At 35.8% G+C, this 12966-nt stretch overlaps 1 protein-coding gene and 1 pseudogene across 1 annotated transcript; both read left to right on the top strand.

Annotated features, from left to right (window-relative positions):
• Positions 1-2602: 2602 nt before the first annotated feature.
• On the top strand, positions 2603-5368 carry LOC149394491 (pectinesterase pseudogene; annotated as a pseudogene).
• Positions 5369-6384: 1016 nt separating this feature from the next.
• On the top strand, positions 6385-9488 carry LOC149394490 (oil body-associated protein 1A-like). Its single transcript, XM_089617528.1, has 3 exons — positions 6385-6608; positions 7364-7770; positions 9008-9488. The coding sequence occupies exons 1-3, from the start codon at positions 6490-6492 to the stop codon at positions 9196-9198; spliced, it is 717 nt and encodes a 238-aa protein (XP_089473654.1). The 5' UTR covers positions 6385-6489; the 3' UTR covers positions 9199-9488.
• The last annotated feature ends 3478 nt before the right edge of the window (positions 9489-12966 follow it).

Raw genomic sequence — 12966 nt, 5'->3', positions numbered from 1 at the left:
AGTAGTTTGTGTCATTCAAAACATATAAAATACTCAATTTTAATATTTTTAACAACTTTTAAATTTATATATACATTTCCAGTCATATATATTTAACTTGTGTCATCGAGACATTCTTTTTCCGCAACATCACTACCACTTCTCGTGTTAGATTTGAAGAGCAAGTTTGTTGTGACTTCTGTTTTTCTTATCTTATACCATTGGATTGGAGAGCTTCTTTAGCACGTTTATTTTGGGTCGTTGATAGAAAGCTATATATGCGAAAATTACTTAAATCGGTGACCAAGAACAAAGCGTGTTGAAAACATAAAAAAGAGCATGCGAAAACTAATTTAGAATTTAATGTTTAACTGGTTCCTACATATATTCCTAATTTTGAAATTTAAGAACCCCCAAAAAAGACGATCTTGCAATTAGTCGGACTCATATTAGTTGGCCTAAAGAAACAAAGAATTTCATCCCAATATATAATCTTTTATCTTTCAAAGTTGAATTTAGCTATTCTATGTGGGAATTTTTTTCGCTATCTGTATATAATTGGAGATTATCATGGTTGGAGGCGAGCTCAAGGCGGAGAGCAAACATCTTTGTATAGAGCGAGAGAGAGAAGAGAGATCGAATGAGAATTTTTTTTTAATTTGGGGCTATTTGACTTAAAATGTAGCTGCTACAAGTCGCGCTCAAAATTCTAATAGTCAAATAATAAGCGGTTTGTCTATTAAATTTGTCGCGGCTATTTTTGGCCGTGGATAAAAGTATCTGTTGTAGTGAGAGCCCGTTTTCAAACTCCAATAAGCATCGATCTCGTGGACTTCTTCTCTACACCGTTTTTTTTCTAGCAATGAGAGAAACTTGTAGAGATTTAAAAATGCTATAAAGAGGGAAATATCACCGCCTAAATTTTTTGAGAAATTTTGGAGATAGGCACAACTAGTCGCATCTAAATAGACACGACTAATCGCGTTTGTTCCTTTCGTGTCTAAACACCCATATTGTAGTAGTGATCCCATGTAATTTTAGGCTGCAAGGGACCATTGTAACTTCACTTCGAACATCAAATCTTCCTTACAAACTAGTGGAGAGACATGGGTTTTTGGGGCGTGGTCTAAAATAAAAATAAACAATAATATCCGTAGTTTATGTTATTTATGGTTTAATTTCCCTTATTATTTTCAATTTTTTTTATAACGAATATCTTTCATACAGAGTTGTCCTTTTCAAATGGTCTGAAAAATTATACGGATGAGATGTCATGAAACGTTTCCATTAATTAATATCATTGAATACACGAAACCTTTTTTTTTTTTTTTCATTCTTACGTCCACAAATAGTCTACGACTAAATTACAAAGGAGGTTTTTTTTATTTAACTTTAAATATAAAGACATTTCACTATTAGGGAAGTTTTTAGTGGTTTGATTTTATATATGCTGTTATTTTGACATATATTTCTTTAAAGTACTATGTTTAAATTATGATAATCCCATCAAACCAAGTGACTCCTTCATTTTTCAACATATGTGCATCAAAATAGCAATTGCTATACGTTTTCAAGAAACGCTCTTGTGTAACCAAAATGTTATGTAACAAATGAACCACTGCTTTATAATTTAAAGAGGAAGCTTATGTTATTTTGTGTAACCAAAATGTTTTAATAAACCAAAAGAATAAGATATATGGGATGTTTATATTTTAATAAACTGAATAAAATAAGGTTCTTAACTAAAATATTCATGCCCGCATGAATAGAGTACGTAATATGAATATATATCATTGCATTTATTTTTGCATGAAGAAATATGCAAAATTATATCATTGACTGCATGCATGCGCATGCAAATCAATCATCGTGTATACATATATATATATATATATATATATATATATATATAATATTTACGCTAGATTTCTAATCGTTCCCCGGATATCTAGTACAAAATCTTTCGCACACCCTAATTTTTTGAATTCGGCTCTCCCTTAGCATTTTTTTACAGATCTCCTTTACCAAAACATTAAGAAAAATAACATTGAAGATCGATAGTCAATCCTGACAGCAAGAATCGAATCGAAAGAAGAAGAAGAATTATTTTTTTAACAAAGACAATATTCTCGATTATTTTCACTTTCGACGACCAGATGATCAAAGACAAAAAAAAACATAGATTTATTGGATTTAATTTTTTCTTTCTCCCTAGAATTCCGCTGAAGATAGCCAAAAATCAAGGGCAAATATGCATGGCTGCTATATTTTGGCCAATCCGGACATTCATCCAAAACCCCATAATAACAAAATAGTTAAAAACGAGGAGAGAAACAAATTTCCCTTTGTTGGACAGGAAAATCACATCAATATTATCTGTCTCTAAAACCACCAGTCGTAAAAATATAACCATCCCTAAAAATAACCTCACGCGTTTGTTGATCGAATGCAATCTAACAAACAAACACAAAAAGAAAAAAAGAAAAAAAAAATCCTTTTTTTAGTCACCCTAACGTATCTATATATAAAACAAACCCAAATCACTTCATTTGAATTCACGTAACATAGTTTACTATTTTTTTCTAAAATAGTAATTTAATAATAAAAAAAAAAAAACAGAATCATGGGCGCCGTAAAAGCGACGGTGATCGGCGTGTCCATCTTCCTCGTGGTGGGAGTCGCGATCGCGCTGATCGCCGGCGTGGCCCACCGCGGGACCCACGGATCCTCCGGCGAAGGAGAGTCCTCCGGCAAGGACAGCCCGATCCTCGCCACGTCATCGAAGGTGGCGGCCGCGATCTGCCGCCCGACGGACTACCAAGAGGCGTGCGTGGAGAGCCTCGGCTCGCTGGCCCACAACGCGACGGCGAGCCCGAAGGACCTCATTATGGCGGCCATCGAATCGACGGTCGGAAAAGTCCAAGCCGCGATGAAGAGATCGGCCGAGCTCGGCGGGAACGCGACCGACGCGGCCCAAAAGATGACCCTCGACGATTGCAAGGACCTAATGGACTTTGCCGTCGACGAGCTTCAAGCCTCGTTCTCCACCGTCGGGGACAGCGATCTTCACACCGTCCACGACCGCGAGTCCGAGCTCATGAACTGGCTCAGCGCCGTCATTTCCTACCAGCAGACGTGCCTCGACGGGATCGAGGTATATCGATCTATCGAGAATCTTAAAAAAAAAAAAAAATTGAACGAATTAATAAATTAAGCGCCTCGTAGCTTACTATTATTATTATTATCGTCGATGGAAATGGACGCTCTGATGCGTTGATGACACTAATAAAGAGAGGTTCATGCAAACCTATTGCATGCCGGGATATGTGGGTCCCACCTAGGGCGTTGACCAGCTGGCGACTATATATTCATTCCTCTTGTCAATTGATTTCATAGACCTATCCATAGTGGCGGAGTCAGAAATTATAACACGTTGGATAAATCTAAAAAAAAAGTCATATAATTTTGAATTAATAATATAAAAAATTAATGAAACAAAATTAGGGTAAAAATACAATTTTCAAAAATTCATGGAGATATTTGCTCCCCCTTATCCTCGTTTGGCTACGATAGAACTTAATTTGGACTAATAATATAATAATTGTTAAAACAAAATTAGAGTAAAAATACAATTTTTAAAAGCTCATGGGGGCATTTCCCCCCAATACTTAAGAGATTTTCTAACCTAATGTGTTAAAAAAATACATATAGTAGAAATTTGATTAGTTTTTTTTTTTTTTTCATATAATCTATTTGTCTCGATCAGGACCCGAACTTGAAGACTCAAATGACGGACGGCATGGCGGACGCGTCGAAGCTGACGAGCAACGCGTTGGCGATCGTGTCGGCGATCTCGGCCATAATGGGCAAACTAAAGATCCCGAACTTCAACTTCAACGCCACGAACGCGTTGTCGCGACGGCTCATGGAGGCCCCGGAGGATAGCGGGGAGTACCCCGCGTGGTTCACGGCGGCCGACAGGAAGCTCCTGGCGGCGCGTGGGCTCCCCGCCAACATCCACCCCAACGCGGTGGTCGCCAAGGACGGGAGCGGCCAGTACAAGAGCATCGCGGACGCGCTCGCGGCTTACCCCAAGAACTTGCGCGGCAGGTACATCATCTACGTGAAGGCCGGCGTGTACAACGAGTACATCACCGTCACCAAGGACCAAGTCAACGTCTTCATGTACGGCGACGGGCCTAGAAAGACCATTGTCACCGGTCGAAAGAGCTTTAAGGATGGCATCTCGACCTTCAAGACCGCCTCCTTCTGTAAGTAATAGTCGCGATATTGGTACTATTTTTTTTATTAGGGCTTTTATGGGGAGGCAATGGTCTCACTTGCCCTCCGCTTGAGCAAGCACTATCAGTCAGGGGTGGAGTCAGAAACTAAATTAACTTATATTAAAAAAAAGGGTAATTTAGCAAAATAGCCAAGGTTTAGTACGTAAATATTAAGTAAATAACTAATTTTATATATTTACAAACGTAAATATTAAGTAAATAACCATTTTCATATTAAGCCACGTCATCATTTATGGCTATTTACTTAATGTTTAACAAACCTTGGCTATTTAGCAATATCAAACGTTTAAATTGGCTATTTTTCTAATTTTTTGTAAAAAAAATTGTAAATGTTAAATTGAAAATGAGAGGAGTAACTCATGACTTTATTGTATCTGTTGTCTGCAGCGGCGATAGGAAGAGGGTTCATAGCTCGGGGAATGGGGTTCCAGAACACGGCGGGGCCGGACGGGCACCAGGCGGTGGCTCTGAGGGTGCAGTCGGACATGGCGGCGTTTTACAATTGTAGGATGGACGGATACCAAGACACGCTTTACGTGCAAGCCCACCGACAGTTCTTCCGCAACTGCGTCATCTCGGGAACCGTGGACTTCATATTCGGGGACGCCACGGTGGTCATCCAGAACTGCCTCATCATCGTCCGGAAGCCCAACGAGGGGCAAAAGAACGCGGTGACCGCCCAAGGGAGGGCCGACCGTCGCGAAACCACCGGAATCGTGATCCAGAACTGTCGGATCGTCCCCGAGCAAAAGCTCTTCGCCGAGCGCTTCAAGTTCCCGACCTACTTGGGCCGGCCGTGGAAGGAGTTCTCGAGGACGATCATCATGGAGTCCACCATCGGGGACCTCATCCAGCCCGCGGGATGGATGGAGTGGAATGGCAATTTTGCCCTCGACACGCTCCAATACCGAGAGTACCGAAACCGTGGGCCCGGGGCCGCCACGAACCGTCGTGTCCGGTGGAAGGGATTCAAGGTCATCGTGGACCGCAACGAGGCGCTCCAATACACCGCCGGACCATTCATCCAGGGCAACCTATGGCTGAGATACACCGGAGCGCCCTACTTCCTCGGGTTCAACCGTTGATCTAGATCGTGATCCACACACACACACATCCAACAGTTCTTGATTGATTGATTATACATATTCCCTCTTGATTTTTTTTTTCTTAAAAATTGTGTTGCTCTTTTGTGTTTGCAAATTTTTTATGAGTGTAACTTTGTTTTTTCTTTTAATTTTTTTTTTAATTCCTTGGGAATATTGTTTCTGTGTTTTGGTATACAAGTTGAAGTAAAATTGTGATATAAAACCCTTTGCTTCGAAAGAATTTCAAATGATACCAAAAGTAGTTTCTAAAAATTAATAACACATATCTAAGACTTGAAATTGGTTACTAATTATGTTCATGTGAAAAAAAAATGGTGCAGCTTTGTAAAAAAAAAAAAAAAAAAAAAAAAACACGTGTAGCTGCATTTATATATTGTTCAAACTTCGCCTTTGGCTAAATAATTTATTTGTGATCATAATAAATAACTCTTCTCCATAGCTAAATTTTATTTATTTATACTAGTAATAATACAAAATTTGTAACTCATTTGTTATAGTTTAGTTGTCATATATATATATATATATATATATATATATATATATATATATATATATTCTTCTGTCTAATATTTTTCTGTTAGAGGTATTTGTAAGAATTGTATGTGAATGTGTTGGTGTGTCCATATAAATTATAATCATATATTTTCCCTAATTGATTAGTATTTTTATTATCTGTAATAAATATTATTTTTATAATTTAAAAAGGGAAATAGTATTATGGATTTGATTTTTAGGGTAGGTGTGTTTATCGTAGATGACAAATTTCAATTTTTATTGATGTTTACTATTTATTACTCGTTAAACCAAAGAAAATTACAAGCATGCAAAAGTAAGCAGGAGGAAATGGTATATTATTATTAGAATTTGCCACGTAAAAAGCCACGTGACAGCCCATATCACACGCGTAAAACTGCATGTAAAAAGGCTTTGCATGCTCTCTTATCAAACGTCTAAAAACCAACACGTTACACAAATCATCAAATAGAAAAAGAGTTCCTTTCCGATGCCTATAGATCAGATATCTGCTACTACGTACTAGCAGAGAAATTGCTTTCCCAGTTAACTAAGAACTTTATATTAAAAAAAAAAAATTCGAAATAATGTCAGGTCAAAGTCTTGAAGGCGAGCCTACTCAGACCGGCACGGCGCTCCTTGAAAAAGCGACGGCTGCGATCCAAGGATTTGGGGCCATTAACAAGATCCACCAACACCTCTGCGCGTATTTTCATTCACTCTCTTTATTCTAACTATATATACATATATATATATATATATATATATAACTGGAATTAGTTTACTGTAGTCAATAGGGTTTTGGTCCTAATACGTATTGTTATTTTGGGTCCTGCAGCAAAATATAGTCAGTTAAAGTCAAAATTTGTAGCGAAATAGTAGTTTTTAGTAGTTCTTGTTGTCAATAAATTTAATTATAGAACAAGATATCTAGCACACAGTAAAAAAAAAAAAAAAAAAAAGAAGCATCAAATCAAACTTTTTTATTATTATTTTGTATAAAGCTTAAAATCTCGACTATTAATAATAACTATATTAAGCATAGTTTTTTTTAGTAATTTTTAATATTAATAATCAATAGTCTGATCTTGATTTTGTATGATAAACTTAATTAGATGCTACGTACTCATGTGAAATAGTTTTAAATAACTATATCCGGCATAGTTTTTTTTTTTTTAATTAACTAATCATCAACCGTCTGATTTTGATTTTTGTATGATACTATTTTGTAAAATCTTAAAATCACTTAATAAAAGACTATTTCATCAATAAATTAGTTTCAAAAAGCATAACTTTTTCTATCAATCATCAATAGTATGATATTCATGATTTCCTACGACAATAAACTCGGCTTCTATATGGCTAGTTTCAAATTTCAATCATTGCGTTTTAGTCATTCAAACAAACAAAGCACTAATTTTGGCTTATATCATATATATATACGTATCTATGTATGTATAGGTTCCACATGTACGGCGACGATATGAGCCGGCAAGTGGAGGCGCACCACTTCTGCTCCCACCAGAACGAGGATGTCCGGCAATGCCTGATCTTCGACGGCGACGGTGCCGATTCGAAGCTGATCGGAGTCGAGTACGTGGCGTCGGAGGAGATCTTCCGGAAGGTTCCGGAATCGGAGAAACCGCTATGGCACTCTCACGAGTACGAGGTTAAGAGCGGGATGCTGTTCATGCCCGGGATCGTCCCGGGACCCGCCGGAAGGCGGGAATTGGAGAAGCTCGCGAAGACGTACGGAAAGGCTTTCCATTTTTGGCAGACCGATCGCGGAGATCAGATTCCGGTGGGATTACCTCAGCTCATGATGAGCTTCACCGGAGACGGTCAGCTCTATGATCATCTTCTCGCCGGTAATTAATACCGCCAGCTTTTTTTTTCGATTTATAAACTAGGTTATCTGTAGGAATTTTAGGAATTGAAGGCAGGGTTTGATTTGAAAGATAAAATTTTAGGGGGATAAATTAACAAAAAATATGTAAATTTGGGCTATAAGTATGGAAGTTTATAAAAAAAAATTAGGTAAAAACGGGTTCATGTGGGCGTCATGTCTATATGTTTAGGATTTAGCTGAATATATTAGGATTTAGAAACTACGTTACCTATAGCTATAGGATATTTAGGAATTGAAGGCAGGGTTTAATTTGAGAGAGAAAATTTCAGGGGGACAAATTAACAAAAAATATGTAAATTTGGGCTAGGAGTATGGAAGTTTATAAAAAAAAAAAAAAAAAAAAAGTAAAAAGGGTTCATGTGCGTCATGTCTATATGTTTAGGATTTAGCTGAATATATTCGGATTTAGAAACTACGTTACCTATAGGAATTTTAGGAATTGAAGGCAGGGTTTAATTTGAAAGATAAAATTTCAGGGGGACAAATTAACAAAAATTATGTGAATTTGGGCTAAGATTATGGAAGTTTATAAAAAAAAATTAAGTAAAAAGGTTTCATGTGGACGTCATGTCTATATGTTTAGGATTTAGCTGAATATACGTGTCCTTTTTTTTCAATATCGAAAGAAGAAGAAGATGAACCTCGGTTGATATAGATTTTAATATTGGAATTGAAACATGATATAGGAATAGGATGATTAAAAACTCAAGTTTCAATTTCGATATATTTGTTTTCCTCTCTCTGTCTTTTTTTTAAGTGATAAATCCTAGCGTTTTTGTTTGTTTTAGTGTAAAAAAAAATATTGGAAATTTTTTGTTGACTAATTTGTTAAAAGTTTTTTTTTTTGGGATATGTTTTTTTATAACTAGTTTTAATGGCTATTTTGTATATTATCTCTTAAATAATTAATAATACTAAAAGAATCAATCACAGAGATCTTTGCTATCTCTAAATAAAAAAGACAAAAACGGTATCATTTTCTTACAGCAGATATAGGATACAATATAATTTGCCTCTCAAATCTCAATATTATATATCATAATAATTATTTTTGTTTGGTTGGTTTAAACTTTAAACTATATGCGTTTATAGACAAGTATTGATAGTGTAAGATATAATCAATATTATTGTGACATAATAATATTGTGACATTTTGCTACAAGTCGACTTAATTTTGTTGATATATTAATATATAGATATTGGGAAGCGATACGGTATGGACTTCAAAAAGGAGAGAGAGAAGAGAGCTTATATGGAAGGTCCGGAGCACGGAATAGACCCAAAGGCTAACGGAGGAGGCAAAGGCCATAGAACAGAGCTTAGAGAGATTGACCTTTTTAGCCCTGTCGCTCCTGGCTCCGATCCCCTCCACAGGGTCTTCGTCTGAAACCCTAGAACAAAACACGTGATATATATGTGCGCACGTGACCAAATAATATATAGATAATACTAGATGTAGTGTATGCAAAGTAAACCTGCATATTGTAATATTGTATGTATGAAATGATAAATGTTAGCACTCATATAGTACATATATATGTGGAATAGTACGTGTGTGTGACATAATATTAACACTTTGCTATGTCTCTGTCTATGTAAAATATGAGAGATCTTTGGTAGTTCACTATTTTCAGTTTCTTTTGTTTGTAGTTGTAATATAATAATCCAGTTTTTTTATTCAGATTTTTTTTTTGTAGTTTTAGTATAATCAAAGAGGAATTATGCAAGCGTCGATATATTAATCGAAAGCAAAAATATATTAATCGAATATTATTGTTGTATTATCGTATTTTTTGTTTTAAGGATTGGTCACAGTTATTGGAAATCATTGCGTTTGTCGGCAGAATCGGACCGACAATGGTCATATTTTGAAATTTAATTTTCACTAAAATCGATCTAATCGACGAGAAACATTATGGTTTGTGAAATGGAATTTTGGTGATTGAGATATTGTAGTTTAAAACTTTTTTTTTACCAAATTTTATTAAAATTTGAGTTTTTGAAAACGAAAACAAAATCAATACTAAAAAATGAGTCAAACGGAATGGTGTTGAGAGTAGAGAAAGACATGTTACGAAGAGATAGTAAAAAAAAAAAACGTTCGGGTTATATTTTACTATACTATGCAATAAGATTTGAATGGAACATGAATATACTATTAAAGAAAATAATTTAAGGCAACCTATTTTTGTGTGAAGTGTATATACTAAGATCAGGGTACAAGAGCTCCATGTTATCCTTGAACTTAATTCTTAGAATTTCTCAAGCATTCTCTAACAACTGAAGCTAGGATCTTCACGCGGTGACCATTCAATATTTTAGCATGAACCAAATTTCACTCATCGCTTAAATATACTCTCAATTAGGCTTGATTTCTTCAACTTTGATTTCTTCTTGAAAGGACGAAGAAATGCTCAATCTTAGCTAAGAGCACGTATGTTCTGAAAATGGAAATTTGGCTGATAATTGTGATACATTCAGTCATAAAATCATTAATGAAGATTTTATTCTGTACATACTTGGTAGACTAGCACTTGATATGAATTAGTAAATAATACAAATTTGCAAGGCGTACATTTGATGTGCGATCTCGTGAGATGAGATCAATTCAGGTATACTCTCAAAAGCCTATGGTTTGACTAGCAATTCAGTCAAGCCATAAGCTTCGTGGATATTTCAGAGGTCGTGGAAATAGAAATTTCTCACGACAAAAGGAGGAGGTTGATTCATGTGCCGAATGTTTGTAGTAGGTCACAGAACACTGCCAACGTGCCCGTAGCCGCAAGTGTATGCGCCGCTCGAGTAATATATAGTACAGTAAAGTACGAGTATCGCACAACGAAACCCAATGTTTATCATGAACTACTTTAACCAAAATTACGAATTGAACTCAAAATAATTAAGATCCAAAAGAAGCAAGGAGATCCAAAAGCTATGAGAGTGGAGGATCTGTAGCTGAACCGAAATGTATGTATTACTAAATCCTCTTATGGTTTGTGTTGATTGTACTTGTCTTAAATATTAGATCTGTTATTATTGAATAATTGTGAGTATCCTGGTAATTATTGTTTACGTTAAAGATTAGCGATTCTTGTATTCTTCTATTCCGCACTAGTAAACATATTGTAAGGGTTAAGAGATTGGTTACTCAATAAGAGTATTGAAACGATGTTCATGTTCAATACATGGGAACCGTAACTAACCCTAGGGAAATAATTTACCCATCAAATGGCAACGGAGCGATCGTTCATGTCCGATACTAACAACATTTGTTAACCCAACAATTGGTATGAGAGCGATTGTTCGTGTCTGATATACCACATTTCACATCAACTGATATCAGAGCGATAGTTCGTGTCTGATACCATATTGTCTTCCCAACATAGTCGCTCTCAAACATCCATTTTCAGAGTGCCGTTAGGTCTCCAATCGTATGATAATCGAACAACCAAATAAAAACAATTCTTTTTGAACTCAAGATCAACCGGATACATCTGATCCATTGTAAATCCCCGGACAAAAAAAAACTGTTTTGTAATTTTTAGAATTGGAATTCTTTATTTCCGCAAAATGAATGGACGGAATTCGTGTCATTCTAGTCCATTTAATCAGAATCAACACAACACAACCACTCAAAGTTTACCTCGTCCAACTTCTCCAAGTACGCCATGCCAATAAGTTTCACATTCCATCAAGAACCAGGATGATAAGAACTCAAAGCTCTCAAATAATGTCATGGAATTCACATTCTCAAAACCATCCCTAATTCCACACATTGATGGAAGCTAGACCTATCATTATATGTTTCTTTCTGGTTTATTATACACATAGATTGATTTATTATGTGCTCATTCTAAGAATGTGATATCTGAAGCACTATAAAAGAGGGTCTATGAGTACATGCAAAAATAGGCTCAACAGTAAGGAAGAGAGACATTGAAGCTTCATATAATACATATGATATCACGCTAATCACCCCTTGTTGAAGGTGAAAGTTCTATGATTATGATTATTGATAGGTGCGTTTTGTACGCTTTAAACTCATATTTTTTTTTTCTTGAATTTCACGTATTTTCGAGTCACTTTTAGTGTGTTTGATGTGTTTTTTTTAGTGATTTACAGGTTTGAGAGGCCAATTGGATGCTAAGAATTTTCAAACAGGTTAGAGCAGAACAAGAAACATGACGTCCTCTTTTTGCATGATTTTGAGATTATCTATCAAACATTCTGGGATAATTCTTTCCACCATTGGATACAAAAGCTAGTATATTTATTTGCAAGAATCGGACAATGAAGTTATGACCGTTTAAAAAACAGTGCGTGCTAGAAAAAAAGTGGTGCGCCTTGCCGACCAAAAAATCAACGAAACCAATTCCCAAGCAATTAGCGCGGAAAGCGCATAGCTGAAAGGACAAAAAGTACTAGGACGCGGGGCGCGCACTAGGAAAAAAACGTACTTTTGGATGCGACAAATGTCCAATAGTCGCATCCAATGGTCAAAATTGATGCGATATTGGATGCAGCAAAGTCGCATCCAATAGTCCGCATCTGTTGACCGTGGATGCGATATTATCGCATTCGTAGCTATTCTGTCATATTCACTTTGGCGGGATATTAGACTATTAGATGCGACTTGTCACATTTAATGCTCTTCCTGCCAAAACGCGGGAACTTTTTGGATGCGACTTGTCGCATCCAATAGTCTTTTCTGCGTTTTGACAGGCAGAAGTCGCACCCATTGATATATATATATATATATATATATATATATTTTAAAAAGTAATTAATATTTACTAAATAAATAAGAAGATATTATTAATCGGAATAGAAATTCGAATTAGAAAATAATTTTTTTATAAAATGTAATAGAAAATATTTTACATTCGAGATGTTTTGTAAAATAACATTAAACTAACGTTTTGTTTGCTAAAAATAAACGCACAACTACTTTATCTACGCTTAAAACCACTGGTTGATCCTCTTCGACCTCTGCCTCGGCATGCGCTGTTGTAACGACCCAATTTTTTTTTAAGTCGTTATCCGATCATAGAAGCTTGAATTTCATTACATACTTGTCAATAATTTTTTTTTTTTTGAAAAACTAGAACTGAAACAATTATTTATTCTCAACTAAAAACTTTAACTCTAGAGTATA

This window comes from Urtica dioica, chromosome 6 (genome assembly GCF_054948205.1).
Source record: "Urtica dioica subsp. dioica isolate 48M chromosome 6, U.dioica_male_clone48M_v1_H2, whole genome shotgun sequence".
Taxonomy (NCBI): Eukaryota; Viridiplantae; Streptophyta; class Magnoliopsida; order Rosales; family Urticaceae; genus Urtica; species Urtica dioica.
The sequence above is the reverse complement of the archived record's forward strand: the minus strand, read 5'-3'. Positions and strand labels throughout refer to the sequence as shown.